At 40.4% G+C, this 17,675-nt stretch overlaps 2 protein-coding genes across 3 annotated transcripts; both read left to right on the top strand.

Annotated features, from left to right (window-relative positions):
- The first annotated feature begins 590 nt into the window (after positions 1–590).
- Positions 591–8,520, top strand: poglut1 (protein O-glucosyltransferase 1). Its single transcript, XM_044345305.1, has 11 exons — positions 591–713; positions 1,191–1,281; positions 1,549–1,692; positions 1,786–1,921; positions 2,025–2,146; positions 2,873–2,932; positions 3,676–3,775; positions 3,905–3,963; positions 4,085–4,252; positions 5,760–5,816; positions 6,004–8,520. The coding sequence occupies exons 1-11, from the start codon at positions 641–643 to the stop codon at positions 6,158–6,160; spliced, it is 1,167 nt and encodes a 388-aa protein (XP_044201240.1). The 5' UTR covers positions 591–640; the 3' UTR covers positions 6,161–8,520.
- A 663-nt stretch (positions 8,521–9,183) lies between these two features.
- timmdc1 (translocase of inner mitochondrial membrane domain containing 1) lies at positions 9,184–16,550 on the top strand. 2 transcript variants are annotated; one of them, XM_044345287.1, is made up of 8 exons: positions 9,184–9,257; positions 10,704–11,062; positions 12,260–12,425; positions 12,679–12,767; positions 13,232–13,299; positions 14,123–14,201; positions 15,503–15,613; positions 15,725–16,550. In XM_044345287.1, exons 2-8 carry the CDS (start codon positions 10,725–10,727, stop codon positions 15,879–15,881), a joined length of 1,008 nt encoding a protein of 335 aa, XP_044201222.1. In that variant the 5' UTR covers positions 9,184–9,257; positions 10,704–10,724; the 3' UTR covers positions 15,882–16,550. The 2 variants fall into 2 exon arrangements, with proteins under 2 accessions (XP_044201222.1, XP_044201221.1); XM_044345286.1 differs by lacking the exon at positions 9,184–9,257 and adding an exon at positions 9,339–9,588.
- The last annotated feature ends 1,125 nt before the right edge of the window (positions 16,551–17,675 follow it).

Raw genomic sequence — 17,675 nt, 5'->3', positions numbered from 1 at the left:
TCACATGGTTTCATTTCAATAAAGGTTCAAATGATCCAATATTTCACCAAAAATCAAAGATTAGAGAAAAAGTCCAAAAACTGAAAACAGATTTATGTATCAGAACTCACAACCCCTCAGATTTATCTGGTGACCCTTTGAAGGGGCCCAACCCCTAGGTTGGGAACCACTGGACTAAACTAGCTAACTGTATATAAAGTAGTTGAAACTAGCTCCACCTCCAGCAGCTACAACAGTAACATGCTGCTCTAACACCGATGCTTCGGTATTAATAATTTCATGATGTCATATATAATAATATATCAGTCAGAGGGACCAAACCAATACCGGTTTAATACTTTAACTTAAATATTTTGCTGCTAAAACCTGTGTACTTTTACCTAGGTAGGAGCTTTCCTTCAGGACTTTTAGCAATAACAGAGTATTTTTACCTTGCTGTATTGGTAATTTTACTGAAGTACTTCTTTAACCACTGCAGAATATGAACAGTGTGTGAGGGTAAAGCCACTTTGAGCCAATCTTTGGAACATTACGGTAACCTATGCATATTTTTGTGCGCGTTACCGTAATGACTGCATTCAGTCAAAAGTAGCAGATCACAGATCACGTGTCCAGACAAAGCTGGAGGATAGAGAGAGAAATGGAGCGGGTTTGGCTGTGGAGGTTTTTATTTCTGTTGCAAGTGTGTGATATATGTCTGGTTGCTGCATCAGGTAATATGTTTTAGTAAAATAAGATGTGTATAAATAAGATATATATATTCATTAAGATAGTTATAGTCATTACGGTTGGACGTGGCTTTGGCAACAGGTCAGCTAAAGCTAGTTAGCACTAACAAATGCTTATGCTGCTCTAGCAGTAATGTTGAGACAGTTATTTCGATATTTTGTTCACAGTCTTCCATCACAGACAGGTCTTAATGCTGCATTTGTAACTTGCAGTCATGATATGCTTTTTGAATGAAAAACAAAGCTTACAAAACGCGTTTATTTGTATTCTTGTGTGAGATGCAACCTGTTGCAACCTGCATTTTGGGTCCATTTTAAGGACATTTGAGGTCTTCGTAGTCTCATTGGGAATGCTGAGCCGCTCTTTCCTAACAGCGGATGAATCAGTCTTACGACCTGTCATTAAATAAGACAGGATTGATCCAATATTAATTCACATACATTTTTTATGTGTTGCTGCAGGCAAACAGTGGAAGAAAATGAGAGAAAAGAGCTCTGATGCTGTTAAGGGCTACAGTCCATGCAACCCTGCCAACTGTAGCTGCCATCTAAGGTGGGTGTGAAGCCGGAGTGTGTGCCTTTCTTCATATATTGTAAACCAGCTTTTTCTCAACTAATTGGACACAGTCAGAGCAGCGATCATGCTGCAAGAAACTGATATTTTTGAATTAGGCTAGTTTATATATTATATCATATTTGTAGCTTCTTCTTAAACAAACATACAAATCAGACAAATAATTAGTTACATGCCCACTTTGTAGGATTTAATCATGAAATAAATCATGTTGATCTGATCATTTTGTCATGATCTTTACTTCAGTGTCCTACAACATGACTTGCAGCCCTTTAAAGGGGGAATCTCTGAGGACGTCATGGCTTCCACAGTTCAAAGAGGGGTGGGCACCCACTACCAGATCATTGGACATAAACTGTATAGAGAACAGAACTGCATGTTTCCTGCCAGGTAAGGAGAAAAATAATTAAGAAAAAAGGACCTCAGCTATTATTTTATTTTGCAATGCCTGGAGTGTAATCCAGTTTCCTGTTTCCTTTTCAGATGCAGTGGGGTGGAACATTTCATACTAGAAGTGATTGACAAGTTACCTGACTTAGAGATGGTGGTGAATGTCAGAGATTACCCTCAAGTCCCCAACTGGGTGCAGCCAACACTTCCTGTCTTCTCTTTCAGTAAGGTTAGACTCTAGGAATTAGTTTGACTGCACATACACTACAAATTACACATTAAAGTTTGTTTTAGAGATAACCAGTTGTTGTGTGTGTGTGTGATTTGAGTAGACTGCTGACTACCAGGATATCATGTACCCTGCATGGACGTTTTGGGAGGGCGGCCCTGCTGTGTGGCCCATATACCCCACTGGACTGGGAAGATGGGATCTGATGAGGGACGACCTTAAAAAGTAAAGTTTAGCACCCAGAGGAGCTGTTGTGTACTAACTAAATAATTTTAAAATTAAACATTTTCTGGTTAGGGCAAAAAATGTGAAGATTTGTTTGCATTTCGCTGTCATATTCATACGTATCATCTTGTGCTGCAGCTGACAGCATAGCATGACCCTTAGACTATAATATTCTTCTCTAACATCTCTCTGACTGTCACATCCCTTGATCACCTCCCATCACAGAGCGCTTTGCTTTCTGTCACAATGCAGAGCTGCTCTGACGACATGTTAGCTGGATTCATATTTTCTAATAGTTTCCTACTGTCACTCCTAAATGTGTTTGTCTTCTGATTTCTGAAAGCAAAACTTAAGTTTTTACTCATTGGGAACTTTTTGGATCTCACCCACAAACGGAACAGAACACGGAGCCTTATATGGCAGTTTTAGGTGTGTGGATTATGCTTATGATCACATCTCACAAACATGCACCTCTTCATGAACAGGTGGCTTCCTCAGGCTGAAACAAGCGATTTACGACAAGTTCAGGCAGTTGAGAGAGTTTGTTGTATCCCCATGTAGGATTTTCTTATTTTCCTCTTATTGCTTTGTGCAAGAACAAATGCAAGAGAAAAATAAGACAACATTCATGCATGAGGCCCATTGTCTCTGGTAACCTTTTTCAGTTGCACTCAAAGTATATGCAGTATTTTCACTGTGTCTTATTCATATACTGTGTTGTGTTAGGTCTGCAGCACAGTGGCCATGGAAGAAGAAAGAGTCCAAAGGATTCTTCAGAGGCTCCCGGTCAGTCCAGTCAATTTACTAGTTTCTGTAATTATGTGAGTTTACACAGTAATCAAAATGTTTTCATGTTTCTAATTTTATTTTCTTATCAGCTCTGAGTTTTCTAATCAGCCTTCTTCTTATCACTGCTGGTGACAAAGTGCAGCCTTAATCCACTGCATACAAACAGTCGACCCCATACTGAGGATCGTCTGAGAATTACATTTACGGGGTTCCGCCTGTCATCACACAGATTGTGTACTAAATTAGGAAGATGGAGTCGTACCGCACACCATCTGAACAACACATGTGCACATGTGGCACCGAGTAAAATTTGGCCGTAACTCAAATAATCTCAGATGCGTGTTTATAGGCACAGATGAGAGAGTCTGTTGCATACTTGCTTGAAAATGTTAGGATGTGACTATGTTTTGAGGTAATTGTATTTTATTATTATGTCTTTCATAACTTACAATATCTTGTTAATTTCTAATTGACATTGTGGGTGTATAATGTGCTGTTGTGTGTAGCTTTGTATTTTGTATGGTGTGTTTTGTTTTTTTTTGCTTTGTACTGTTTGTTGTTGTGTTGTTGTTTGTTTTGATTGTGGGCAACTACAGATGCAAATTAGCTTCGAGCTAACTCCAGTGCAGTGCATCTTTAATGTTTAAAACTGCACACTGTCCCAATCAATAAATCAAATCTACAAACTCCTTAATTATTTTTTTAAGTAGATTTGCTCATTCTCTCTGTTCCTTTGATAGAACCAGTCCAGAGCGCGACCCTCTGATCCTTCTGTCCAGAGAAACTCCAGAGCTGGTGGATGCAGAGTACACAAAGAACCAGGCCTGGAAGTCTGAGAAGGTCAGTCATGAAACCACACCAGACCAGAGTCAAACATCTGCCTAATGCTAAAGGAAAAGTTCATGTTTTTGAAGCAAGTCAAGTGAATCCATATTGATTATTACCAATCATGACACTTTTCTGTTACAGGATACACTAGGTAGACCACCAGCTAAAGAGATCCCACTGGTTGATCACTGCAAATACAAGTAAGTGTGTGTTCATTTTGAAAAGAATCAACAATAAGAGACAGCTCAACATAATAGAAACACACGATTTCTGAAAAGTGCCATCTCACAGACATCCTCTCTACTTCTCTCTCACTTGCAGATATTTGTTCAACTTCCGTGGTGTGGCGGCCAGCTTCCGTTTCAAACATCTCTTCCTCTGTGGTTCGCTGGTGTTTCATGTGGGCGATGAATGGCAGGAGTTTTTTTACCCTCAGCTCAAGCCTTGGGTTCACTATATCCCAGTCAAGCAGGATCTCTCTGATCTCAGGTACTTCAGCTAGGCCCACATGTTCTTGTATGCTTGTATCGTTGCATTCCTGGATGAAATTTTCTTAATCACATGTGGGTGAAAGTTCATATGTTGCTGCCAGCTAAGTATACAAAGATGTGCCTATAATTTTGGTGGAAAAGAATAAAATCAACTGGGGCAGAGTATGAAAAACTGACACTTCCTTTGTGTGACCTCAAATATTCATGCAATTCATGAATTGCATATTTCAATGAAGGGTGACTCTTCAGAAAACGATTAAATGTACTCTAATACTTTTATAGGGCTGCAACTAACAATTATTTTTATAATGGTATAATCTAGGGGTTATTTTTGAATTACTCGTGCAGTCTATAAAATGTCAGAAAATAGTGAAAAACAGCCAAGATAATATCTTCAAATTACCTGTTTTGTCCAACAAACAGTCCAAAATCCAAAGATATTCAGTTTAAACACAGAAAAGCAGCAAATTCTCACATTTTAAAAGCTAGAATCTGAGAACATTTGGCTGCTAAATGACTTCAAAATTATTGTTTATTATTTTTCTTAAGACTGCCTCATTGTTTTAGCTCTGTACTTTTATAACCGATGTTGTCGGCGTCATACAAATACACCTGTAAAGGCATAGGAGCAGAAACCTGAGAAGTTTCATGTGAACATTCAAACACCTGTGTCCTTCATTTAAATTCATAGTGAAGTTCCCAAATGTGCCAGCCGCTGCTTAAATGAATGGAATCAATACTAAAGATATGGAGATGCCAGTACATGCTTTTATCTCTTCACGTCTAGACTGCTGTAATTCTCTTTTACCTGCCTTAATAAATCTTCCTTACACCACTTACAAACCGTCCAAAATGCTGCTGTTAATACGATCCAACAGATGGTCACACATTACACCTATTTTAACCTCTCTGCACTGGCTTCCTGTTAGTTTTAGAATTCAATTTAAGATCTTGGTGCTCACTTATAGAGCCCTACATGGCCAGGCTCCACAGTACATCGTGGTCTTCTCGGTGTCCCTCAGACACGTTTTAAGACTCGGGGGGGAGATTGTGCTTTCCAGTCAGCAGCTCCTAAGCTTTGGAACAGTCTCTCTAAGAGTCTGAGGTCTCTGGACTCTGTGGACTCTGTGGACTCTTGTAAAAAGCAGTTAAAAACCCATCTGTTCACACAGGCGTTCAGGTAGCATGTGCTATTTTATGTTTTAACTTGTTTTTTATGATGCCTTTTTTTTTTTCTCCTGTGTTTTATTTGTTGTTTAACTTTGATCTATTTATTTATTAGTTTTTTGGTGTGTGCGTGCCTATGAAGCACTTTGTGACTGGTGTCTGTTAAAGATGCTATATAAATAAATTTTCCTTACTGACTTTACTTACCAAAGGCGCTTTTTCATTAAGACACAGGTGTGTGAATGTTTTCAGGGTATAAATTCTAATATGCCTTACTCTTTATTTCCTTTATGTGTATGGTAAATGTTAATATGTTTTTACATGTTCTATATCCTCAGGGAACTACTACAGTTTGTCAAAGAGAATGACGCTATCGCACAGGAGATTGCCAGAAGGTAACAGATCCTATTTTATGATTGAATTTTAATGGAAAATTTACAGCAGCAGCCATGTACTATTGCTCTATTTAAAAAGTGAGTGCTGAAGTTACACTCTATAAATTTCCCATCTCTCTAGTTATGCACAAATGAGAAACTAAACCTGTGTCAATCTCACTCTCTGCTCTTCCCCCCCTCCCTACAGGGGTCAGGAATTCATCCTCGAGCACCTGCGGATGCAGGACATTTCCTGCTACTGGGAGAGACTCCTCACTGAGTTCAGCCAACTTCTTACCTACAAACCCAAAAGAAATAACAAGTACAATCAGATTATCCACAGAGCCAGCAGGACTGAGCTGTAAGAGGGAGGACTCTGCGCGACCAGGGCAGCTGTAGTGAAGGGAAACTAATGAATGTAATTGCTTCACCACAACAAATGATTTCCTCACACGCTACATTACATGTTGTTGCTGGTGTTCCTCTTTTGTCATAATTGCAGCACATTTTTTTTTTAGCAAGTCGAATAGAATAGTTTTTACCTTTTTATTTCTATTGAGTTCAGTGTTTTAGTCTAACACGGAGGAAGGCTGATCCCTATAGGTCACATGTCCTTACAGAAGTAACTGTTACAGGGTAGTATGTAGTATTTTTCAGCCTACTTCCACTACCTGTTGTTAGCAAAGTCTTGATTGCCTTTTTTGTGTTAAGTGCAAATGAACAAAACATTTCAGAGTAGTTTGAAACAAGGGTACACAGTCATAGCTGTAGTTTAATGTGTTGACTGTTACTCCTGCCATACCTTCAGGTGCCACCAGGGAGCCTATAATGCCAATTCTGAGTCATTGATCGCTTTGCGGTTCAGTGAGTTAACTTACCTCTAAAAATAATTTCTTTTGTGTCTACTGTCTGTACTCACCAGCAAATTAACATCCAAGTGAGCTGTGTTTTTTTTTTTTTTTTTTTTTTTTGAACTTGTTAAAGAGGCGCCCCACAGATTTTACAAGTTTAGTTTACTCATCATGAAGAGCACTACTCAGCCTGTGAAAACAGTTGTATAATGTCTTCTTATGATGTCATAGTGATGTCATCATCTCCACCTTTGCTTAGACTACTTTTTTTTTTTTTTAAGTCCAGATGAAACAGCATTTTGAGAGTATCTAACTTCCGTATCATGACGTACGTCTGAGTGAAACAGGATAGACGGGCAGAACATAACGTCGGGAAGAATTTGATTTGTACGTTAAAAAGTGGGCGCGTCATAATGAATCTTAGCTCCATGCCACTAAAAGTTGAAGATTGATTGATGGATAGATGTCATGATATTATTGGTTGGTTCAAGCCTACATAAGCACACGTAAGTTTTAATTACAAAAAAAAAGTTGAATTATGGGAAGTGTAGGATCTAGGTGTTTTTGGAGTTTGACTCATACTAGGGACTAAAAGTCAGGATATTTTGGACTCTGCTGTTTCGATTTTGACCATTATTTTTTTGATCTTTCTCTCATGAGTCCCCCAACTTTATGGTAGTGACATACTTAATTGCTGGAGTACCCCTTTAACATGCACAGTAGGGACTTGAATCTTTTACATGAACATCAACTTGGTTATATGTAGTAACTTATAAGGACTGAGTGGAAGAAGTTCAGTGCCTTGCTGAAGTAAATTATGACAGGCTGTTACTGCATATTAGTCAGGCAGTTTCTTGCTACCTGCAGACCTCTTCACTAAAACCCAATATTGTGTCATATTGTGTGGAGCACCTGTAACTCTAATTTTGATTACTTGAATAGTAGCACAGCACAGTGTGATGTGAACTGTCAACAGCTACTCAAATATCCATGAAGAATGTACCAAGAATAATACTAGTTATGGATGCCATGCCGTTACACATTTACTGTAGTGTATTGTTTTGGAATAATTTCCTGAAAATGGAAACATGATCATAAGCACCACATGTAATGCTTATTTGCAATAACTTTGTATGTAGAATGATATTGAAATTATTCTCCCTAGCCAATAATGATACTTTTAGCCATTGTTGCATCACTAACATTGAATATTATAGGCTAGTAGAAGTAATCAGCTGTGTCACTCTTCCTGCTGAGCACCTCTGGCTGGAAATGAACTGATTTCGTTTCAAGTTCATTGAATTTTATCTTCCTCCTGCAAAGGACATCAGCTTTGTTACACTGCCCTCTACTGGACAACTGAAGAAACTACAGCAGACCTTTACCTTTAAGTTTCATTGCAAAAGATAGACTGTGATTGACGTGTATTGTAAACAGTGCAACAAAGGTGTCTGCATTTGGATGCATTCAGCCATACATTTACTTGCAGTCAACATTTCATTCCACACAAAGTGCCAACCTAAAGCAATAAAAGAGTATTATTTAGTTTTTATGTAGTTTCATTTAGTTTAAAATAAACACTCATGTCAGTTGATTTAACCTTTTGTCTTGTTAAAAGTTGATGGATAATGCATGATTGATACAGCATGATGTTGAATATGTTGTAGTATTCACATTGTGCTGTGAACCAGCAGATTCTCACTGATGCAAGGTTGTGTTATGTTTCATTGTTCAGAGCTGTGGTAAAGATGGTCCATTAGTATGTTGATTTGACCAAAAAGCTGTGATCATACACCTGGTCAAAGTGTGACATTCAGGTTTTTGTCACAGTCTGTGTAGCAATTTTTTATGCCAATAAAATGTTTGGTTCTTAAGACATTGTTGAGCTGAGTTTTTCTTTGTTCACGTCTGTGTCAATGATTTCTACATGTGCACACGCATGTTCAGTTTTGCAGTTAGCACTAGTTGCATGGGTAGGAATGATCTGTACCTACTGTTAAAAGATAAGATAACCTTTATTGATCCATGGGGGAAAGTCCGGTGTTACGCAGAATGAGAATACAGGGGGTTACATGTGCATGAGGAAAGTAAACAAATTAAAAAAAAAAAAAAAAGTAAATAAAAAGTCATTATGGGTAAGTACACGACCACAGCAGAATTTCTGTGCATGATGCATTGCACTGCAAAGCCAATGAACTAAAGGAACACTGTTGAATGGAAAGAAAAACTGTGCAACTAAAATAAATAATAGTGCAAAAGGCAGTGTAGTGCAAAACTGATGGAGAGCCAAGAACAGTTCCAGTGCAATTGGTGGTGTGAAGTGCAAAAAGGTGGGTAATAGTAGTAGCAGTAAAAGCTAAATACTGAAGGGCTATGGTTAATACTGAATTACTATTCGTTTTAGAAATTAGAAAAAAGTATTAGTTCAATTCTGTTTCTAGTAATGCTCTTACCTATAGTATCTAAACTGGTGCACATGCAGCGTAATATTTAGTCCTCCACCATCGGGCGGCGCTGTTTTCCAGTTTGATTTGTGTAACCAGGTTAAAGGTCGGAACACCGGTAGACTATCAGATGGTTACCCCAGATTTGTGACAGTCTGGCGAGATTTGTACGCATTGTTTCTTCATTGTACAAAATAATTATATGATATGATGTGACAACGCTGTGGTTAAGGTCTGGTTAGGTTGACGCACAAAAAACACTGGGGTAGGGTTAGGGAAAGATCACGGTTTGGGTTAAAATGATCACTCTCGCGAGATCTTGCGCTTGTTTGGAATTACCATCTAGACACTACCGAATGTCAGTCGTGAGAAACAGTGGAAGGGCATCAATGAAACACACACATATAGGCGTAAACTGGGATTAATATGCATTAACCAAAGCTGTTGCAATTCATAAAACTAGCAGTTCGTTATACTGGAGGTCCGCGCTGGTCGCTGGTAAGCTGCTTTTTACCTGTAACGTGACAGAGGCTAATAGCATGCTAACAGATAACGTTAAGGCTCCCATTATCGGACACTGGGTTTATTTCAGTTTCTGCAGTCGTTTTTGAACAACCAAGGCAATTTAACCAGACTACTGAATTTTTAAAATGTAAACATGTTTGGCAATGACAATGGCATGTCGCCATTTTTGTCAAAGAGAAACAGAGTAGGACATGTTAGTGTGACCTGGCATACCTGCACAGCGTTAGGCTAGTTAGGGAGTAAGTTGGCTGTAGTTGACTTTTTACGTCATTTATTAACCTTTCAAGTATTTTTGTAAATTAGTAATGTTTCTATAAACGTATAAAACCTAAGTGATGGAAAATTTCAAGTTAGGCGAAATTTCTGTCAAAAATTTGCTTACTTAGTTTGACCAGCAGGCAAACCCCTATTTTATGAATGTAGCAGCAAGCAAATGTCGGTGTCTGAACTGGACAAAAAATTAAAACAGTTGGTTATTAGAATTAGACTTGATTAATTGTTTGTCTATTATTGATTATTCAACTTTTTGGGTACCACTTTACATTATTGGGCAACAAGTGAGGGCATGCAGGATGTTTTGTTTAATGAATAAAGGTCATATGGAACAAAGTAAGTGAAGGAGATGTTATTTAACTTGGACAAGTATCATTTAATTACAAAATATACTTGAAAAATGTTGCTCTTGAGTAATTTCTTACTGCTAATGACAGAGATTGTTAGTCTTACATTTATGGCTGGCGATTACTGAGTTTTAGAACAAAATTTGCAAAGATAGTCACCTTTTTTATTCACCTTTTACTCTGAACCAGCCAGCACACCCTGCTCTGAGGGCCAGAGGGGCCCTGCAATGCAGCAAAAGCTCAATTTTGAAGTCAAGAAAGCAGTCTTTACCCAGATAGTTTGCTTGTGTGCCCAGCGTGTTTTGATAGGGCTGCACCATTTAACAGCTGCTGAGCCGGACAGCCTGTGTAGCCTGTGCCAGGATCTCACTTGCCTTAAGGCTATTTGTTTTGAGGATGGAGCTTAAGTCGAAGTAGTGAGTGCAACATCCCAACCCTTGGCCATGTGTTTCTGCCTCTCTGCTGCAGCCTAACGCCAGCTGAAGCGTGATGCATCCAGAACGGCCTAGAACAGGCTTCGCCCTGCGGAGACGACAGGCAGATTCAGCCCCCCAGGGCACCCTGAGCACCGGCCTACTGCAGGGCCTCATCCAGAGCGCCAGGCCTCTTTCCTTCTGCTTCCTGCTCCCCAGGGTCCATGCAGCTGATGTGGCTGCTGCCCAGCCTGCACAGATGCCCTCTCCTTCCTCCTCCTCCTCCTCCTCCTCCTCCTCCACCAGTCCTGCTCCTGCACCCATCCCCACTCCCAGCACTGTGCCAATCAACATGGGCAAGCCAGAATTCCCAGACACAGGATGGGACCGCATCAAGGACCTCTTTGAGAGAGAGTTAGTGCTTGTGTGTTTGTCAGTCTGTCTGTCTTGACTTCTCTTTTGTTTCTTTGTTTGTTGTTTTATTGCTGTTTATACTACAGATGTACACTGTAATGTCAAATCCAGTGAACCGTTCAACAGAGAATATTATAGGTAGACTGGCAACTATCCTGATGTTGAAAAAAAATGTTTTTTTATTCAAGCAAAAATGCCAAACATTCCCTTGTTCCAGCTTCTGAATTGTAAGACTAAACACATTGAGGGATAAGCACAAGTTAAAAAGTGTAAGATCCCACCATGGAATACTTTGAACATGAACATTTTATGATGTATAATTGTGTACGAACATTTCAGTGGAATTTTATACAACCACTGCTGTACCATGTACACCCTGCCATGCTCTACATTGGCATAAAGTCTAGTGTAATAGTGGATAGCTTAAAGGTGCAGTGTGTATAATTTATTGGCATCTACCAGAACAGACTTGGCAGCAATAGAATATAATATTCATAAGTATGTTTTAATTAGTGTGCAATCACCTGAAAATAACAATCATCGTGTTTTCGTTGCATTAGAATGAGCCCTTTATATCTACATAGAGAGCGGGTTCTCTTTCAAAGAGTCCGCAATGTTGTACTGCCATGATTCTACAGTAGCCCAGAATGGACAAACCAAACACAGGCTCTAGAGAGGACCTTTTGTGTTTTCGTGAGTTTCGTGGCCGCTGTAGCTTCTCCTACAACCTTGGAAGGGAAGGATGAGGAGAGGGTTATTCATTTGGTTGCAATCTGCAACCTCACCACTAGATGCCACTAAATCCTACACACTGCTCCCTTAAAAGATGAAGTCTGATAATATTTTATATTTTTCTTACTCTCAACAAATTCCATGAAAAAAACATGTGGACAATAACAAAAATACTGAATATTGCCAGCCTTGTCCTATAATGGACTTAATGATCACCACTGCTATATTACTACACAGCTAACAGCCAGTAGCTTGTAAAATGAAACTTAATGTTCATTAGTGTGCCTGTTCTAGGCATCCAGCCATCATTTAATTTGTTCTCTTCTCTGTGTCCCCAGTTAATTACTTAATAGATTGTGAATTTGTCAGGTCTTTTTTTAAGCGTTTGAAAATACACCATTATAGTGTCTGAACGTCAGGAATACGAGGCACTGAAACGACTCTATCACACTTGTGTTCCTGTAGTGCCACACATAAGTACCCAGAGGAGCTGACCAACGTGGTGAAGAGCGGGGTCGTCGCTGCAGTAGCAGGCCTGATCTACGGAGGCCTGCCAGCAGCTCGCCACGCCAGGAAGAGGTACATCCAAGTCAGCCAGGCAGAAATCTACAATAGTCGTGTGGAAGCAGTGGTAAGTGAAATCTGAATCTGAGTGTGCCGTTAATGCCAGCAATGAATACTCGAAGAGGGAAGATTTGCAACTAGAAGATACTCCTGAAGTTGTGATTTCTTGAAAATTATTACCCAACACTAATCTCTAATGACTTTGTCCCAGTAGAAAAGGACAGCACCATGTGAAAGAAATATAATGTTATGACTCAACACAATAAGCAGCAGCATTCTTATTGTATTGTGTGTGTGTGTGTCTCTTCTGTCTAAATCAGCGCTCAGCCCATAACGCAGCTATCCGAGGTTTCTTGAGATACGGAGTGAGATGGAGCTGGAGAGTGGCTGTATTTGTCACCTTGTTCAAGTAAGCAAAAAAAAATGTAGCTGATGCCGGACAATGTGATATGTGATTAGGTTAAACATTTACAAAGGAAACCATTTTAGAAAGTGTTTTCTAACTTGTCTCACAAATGAGTCACATTAGATGGTGATTTTCAGCTATTTTTCTCTAAACAAAGCTTTCCAGAGCAGAAAATGTATAATTTGTCATCATGACCAAGCTAAGACTTGTCGTGAAATGTAATGGAATAGTTACTGAATTGTTCATCTGACTGGATTGTTGTTACAAGCTCTGTGGCAAACAAATTAGTGCTTTGGTTTCCGTATGTTTTTCTCCAACAGTAATTAATCTAATGTTGTACGGTAGAATGTTATCAATGTTAGTATGTATGTATTCATTATTTGATCTTTTTTATCTCAAGTGATCACCCTGGATTTTCTTTATCTTTCTTACCCTGATCTGTCTGTTTCCTCTTCCTCCCTCTCTAGTTCTGTCAGCACAGGTCTGTCTGTGTATCGAGATAAGTACGCCCTCAGCCATTATGCAGCCGCTGGAGGTGAGTCACAGGCTTCCTCGGAATCTTGTCACTCTCTTATTGTAAACCTTTTTGTTTAATTCCAGGGAAAGTCGACCGAGCACGCTGCGTCACAACAAGGCCGCTTCACATTCACACACCTCCACATGTTTCCATCTTGTGAAAGTGTCTTATACAAGCCCAGAGTTCACACTGTTGCTGCTGGCCTAAGGGTTAAGGCGCTGACAACGAACTGCAACGTGCCTGGTTCACATCTGGCCCAGGGGCCTTCGCTCCCAGTAATTCCTCACTTCTCCCCCCCTTATTTCCTGTCAACACTCTGCTGCAGCTATCTAAATAAAGGCATAAAAATACCCCAAAAATTATAATTAAAATGAAAAACGATCAAATTATCTCCAGAAATTCACAGTCCAGAAAATTTTAATTTGATATTGTGCAGAAGTTTTTATATCCACTGTCCCATACTGAGTGGTGTTCCTAATATTTTTCCCCCCTCATGTATGTTAATGGAGTGGACAAAATATTAGGAACACCACTCAATATAATGCACTCCAGCACACCACCACCACCCACTACGACCTCAATAATAAACATAAAGTAGAATCATCACCTTCCTGACACTTTCAACAAAAACTGAAAATGTATAAGCTTCGTAAAAGCAGAATTTATGGCAGAGCTGTTGTGTTGGACTGCATTAGATTGTTGCTAATAAAGTGTTCAGTGAGTGTATAAAAGCGCTCATTTGAACAGATGACAAACAGTACATATGCCAGCAAATTAAGTTATGAATGATGTAAAACTTTCTCTGTGTGTGTGTATGTGTGTGGGTGGTGTGAACGAGCAGCTGTGACTGGAGGCCTTTTCAGACTGAACCTGGGCCTGGGAGGGCTGGTGGCAGGGACCATCATCGGAGCAGTGCTGGGGTAAGGTTAGCATCCCTCCGCAGCCATTGATTACTGAGCTAAGTGACACTGACAGAAGCTGCTGTGCATTTATGTTTTTAACAGACACGCATATTCGCTCACGCTTGTGTGCGTGTCCACGTTCACACACACACACATGCGCGCGCTTGTGAGCACTCTGGCAGCCAGATGCGCCCCTCCCAGCAACCCTCTGTCGCCCAGCTGAACCCTCCCCCACCCCCCCCACCCCCCACCTCTAACTCTGTGCTGGGTGCCAGAGGGACTCATGTGCACCGCAGAGGGCCATGTTTTGGGTACAAGAGCAAGGAGGCAGACCAAGGCAGCAGCTGCCGCTCTCCATTTATACCATCTCTGTTATTCCAGCCTCTCATCTCCATCTACCATGGACTGATCTGGACAGTCTCATCTCTCTCTCTCCCCTCAACCCTCTCTTCTCTCTCTCTGCCCCACTTTTCCCTCGTACCTCTGGCCACTTTCAGCCAAGCGCACAGAGCCAAGAGCAGATTTGAATTTGATCCTGTAATGGTCATTGAGTGTGAGGTGTTTGATAGCATAACAGACTTGAGGGGCTGGTTTGGATTGTGTCTGTGATCGGCTCCGCATTGGCTCAGCCCTAGTCTGGTTCTCCTATTGGCTCAAAACTAGCATTGCTGCCTCCTCCTCCTCCTCCTCCCCTCCGTGTCACTTTCTGCCTGAGCGAACAGCCACCTGGAGCGTTTGATGTGTGCAAACCGCCCCGGCCCTGTCTACGCCAGGTGCAGTAGGGGCAGAAATGAAAGCAGGCATCTAATCTGAAAGCACATCACGCTCCAGATCTCACCCCAGAATTGTCCCCCTCATCCTGGCACATGACAGAGGTGTGACTGGAAGCTTTTGGTGGAGCTGGAAGGGGCTTGCAGAAGACGATGTGATTTGTGAGAGAAAGCTGAGAGGAAATTTGACACTTAATTGGTACAGTTGTGTAAATGATGGACAGCTTGGAATGGAAGTAGCTGCCTTGACAGAACATGAATGTGACAGCTGGGTTTGTTACAAAACAGATTATGCAATAGCAGAAAGTATTTTGGGAATAAAAACATACCCAATTTCTCCAGTGTTGACGTGTCCAGCAAGTAGTCAGTGGAGTGCTTTCACATGTTAGTTACAGTAGCTGATGTTTTCATGCGTTGTATAAGTTGCACCCAAAGCAGCAGTGCTCAGACAATAGAAGAATAGAGTGTATTTTTCTGTTTTTGTATTGTGTTCTAATGCAAATATACTCAATGTATTATTTATAATAATATAAACTAACTTCTGCTCAGGATTCCCACTGGTGCTTTGATCATCAGCATGCAGTCGCTGGCAGGAGAAACGGTCCGAGAGAGGAGGAGGAGAGAGCGCAGGGAGCTTTATGAGCTCAGACTCGCAGAATGGTGAGTTCAATTAGAAGGTTACTTTCACACCAACCCAACTTTACACTCAAATTAGTAGTCATCCTGATGTTTCACTGATAACCCGTCACTCTCCTCCTTTTGAACCATAAGGACGGCCCGTCTGCAGTTGACAGACGAGTTGATCAGCGATCTGAACGTCAGCTCTCAGGCAGAGGAAACCAGTAAGGACATGCAGAGGATCCAGGAACTGCTCAGTTTACCGCAGAACGAGGATGTCGCTCAGGACTCAAAGAGCCAGCGACAGTAGCTGCCTTACTGCCTGTTATCTGTCGGACATTTGAAGGTGGGACTTCACACACCTCTGAGGATAAATGGGCCACTCTCTTGCCTGGACTTCACACATCTTCTCTCTAACTGAATGGAAACTGCTTCATATCAGAATTCAAAGACACTGTTGTTGTTTCACCAACCACTGAAAATATACCCTTGAGAGACAATGGTTATACTGGTTGTTGAGTAGCTATGATAGGTGTGTGAGTGTGTGTGAAACAGGTTGTCATTGGGGGGCAAACAGAGAATACATCAGCAAAATTTTACATCAAGTCTTTCACTGAATGTGAAGACCACATTGACATTATATGGCTGCTAAAACAGGTCTTGATTTTAATTTAAAACAGTGTTTCATTCAAATTTAACTCCTGATCAAGATGAACTTGTTAGAGCATAGAGGAAAAAAGATTGACATGTCTTCCAGGTATCAACAAAGTCCATACTGTCATTGGGATTATTAATCTTAAAGTGGACTTCATGTGGAACACCTGTCAATGGTGGTCAAATATTTTTAGATTGTTTGTCCATATATATATTTCTGTGTGACAGAAAATACACGGTGATGACGCACAACAAATGTGATCCAAAGTCAAAATGACAAGTTGCAATTGTGTGATATACAACCCAATAAAACGTCCTCACTTGATCTCAAGAAACGCAGCGTCTCCTATATTGACACACTGAGATAAAATCATCTCAACCTTGTTTTACAATATGTCTACTGTACCACAAGTTTCTCTCTTAGAGTTAAAAATCAGCTCCAGTTATCAACTTGTCTTCCAATATTGTTGCACAAGAAAGTAGAACAGAGTGCTCATACTTGGAGAAAGGTCTGAAGACCTGGCCAACCAACAAAAGTCTTTGACAAAATGGCTTCTTTATTTTCCACACGTCTGTGTTATAGTGAGCTTTTGACTTTGCCTCTCGGGCTTTTCAGCAACTAGGTCAAACATAGCCTTGGCCCCTGGTGTAAACAAGATGTGACACAGCAACAGCTGGGGCCCGGGATGCAGCGGTGACAGCCAGTAGAAACAGACTGAGGAATCTTTGCACTCAGAAAAACAGCTTGTCAGTGATGATAACTTTAATCAGGTACATTTTAATAGATGTATTCATGTATGCTGATTCCCCCAAAGTATGTCTTTTTAAATATTAAGTTGTGAAATATTGCAGGTGGTCACTGAAGGTAAGCTTAAATTACACTTTAACTGTTGTCTGTTGGCTTTGGCTGTGTCCCAGCATCTTTGAGTTATGATAATAGATTTCTGTCTGTATGGGCAGGTTTGTCTCGGTATAACATTGATGAGAAAAAAGACATTAAAATCAAACTGAACTAAAAAAGGAGAAGAGCCTTAACAGCTGGATCGAGATAACATCTTTCACATGCGTATGTCTGATATCTGACTTTTTCCTTTTGCTTCTTGAATGGCAGTGTTAGTTAAACTTTCACTAAATCTTCCAAACCTTTTGGCTTAAAGGGACATTGGTCCCATCCCATAATGACCAAGCTGCAGCATGTCTGCACTGACACTGCAGGGCTTTCAGGCATATTCTTTAGGGTGGAGCGACAGAGGAAGAATGCAATGTGTAAAAGTTATTTTACTATCCAAAAAGGTTTTAATGTAACTTAATAGGCCATTTATAAGGGCTTGAATGCTGTAGTCATCCTCTCCAAATGTGACAGGAAAGGATGACCGCTATCAGAGCATTAACGTTCATAAATAGACTGTCAGCTCCCTCTACTGGTGGCTTTGTGGAACTGCAAATATGC

Source organism: Thunnus albacares, chromosome 24, assembly GCF_914725855.1.
Source record: "Thunnus albacares chromosome 24, fThuAlb1.1, whole genome shotgun sequence".
Taxonomy (NCBI): domain Eukaryota; kingdom Metazoa; phylum Chordata; class Actinopteri; order Scombriformes; family Scombridae; genus Thunnus; species Thunnus albacares.
Note: the sequence above shows the minus strand (reverse complement) of the source record. Positions and strands in the feature narration are given on the sequence as shown.

Bases quoted from the DNA above. Each gene is read 5' to 3' on its own strand.
- poglut1 (XM_044345305.1), top strand. From the start codon at position 641: ATGGAGCGGGTTTGGCTGTGGAGGTTTTTATTTCTGTTGCAAGTGTGT. The intron at 714-1,190 runs GTAATATGTTTT...GTGTTGCTGCAG, and splicing joins ATGTCTGGTTGCTGCATCAG to GCAAACAGTGGAAGAAAATG. The intron at 2,147-2,872 runs GTAAAGTTTAGC...GTGTTGTGTTAG, and splicing joins ATGAGGGACGACCTTAAAAA to GTCTGCAGCACAGTGGCCAT.
- timmdc1 (XM_044345287.1), top strand. From the start codon at position 10,725: ATGCATCCAGAACGGCCTAGAACAGGCTTCGCCCTGCGGAGACGACAG. The intron at 14,202-15,502 runs GTAAGGTTAGCA...ACTTCTGCTCAG, and splicing joins ATCATCGGAGCAGTGCTGGG to GATTCCCACTGGTGCTTTGA. The intron at 15,614-15,724 runs GTGAGTTCAATT...TTGAACCATAAG, and splicing joins GAGCTCAGACTCGCAGAATG to GACGGCCCGTCTGCAGTTGA.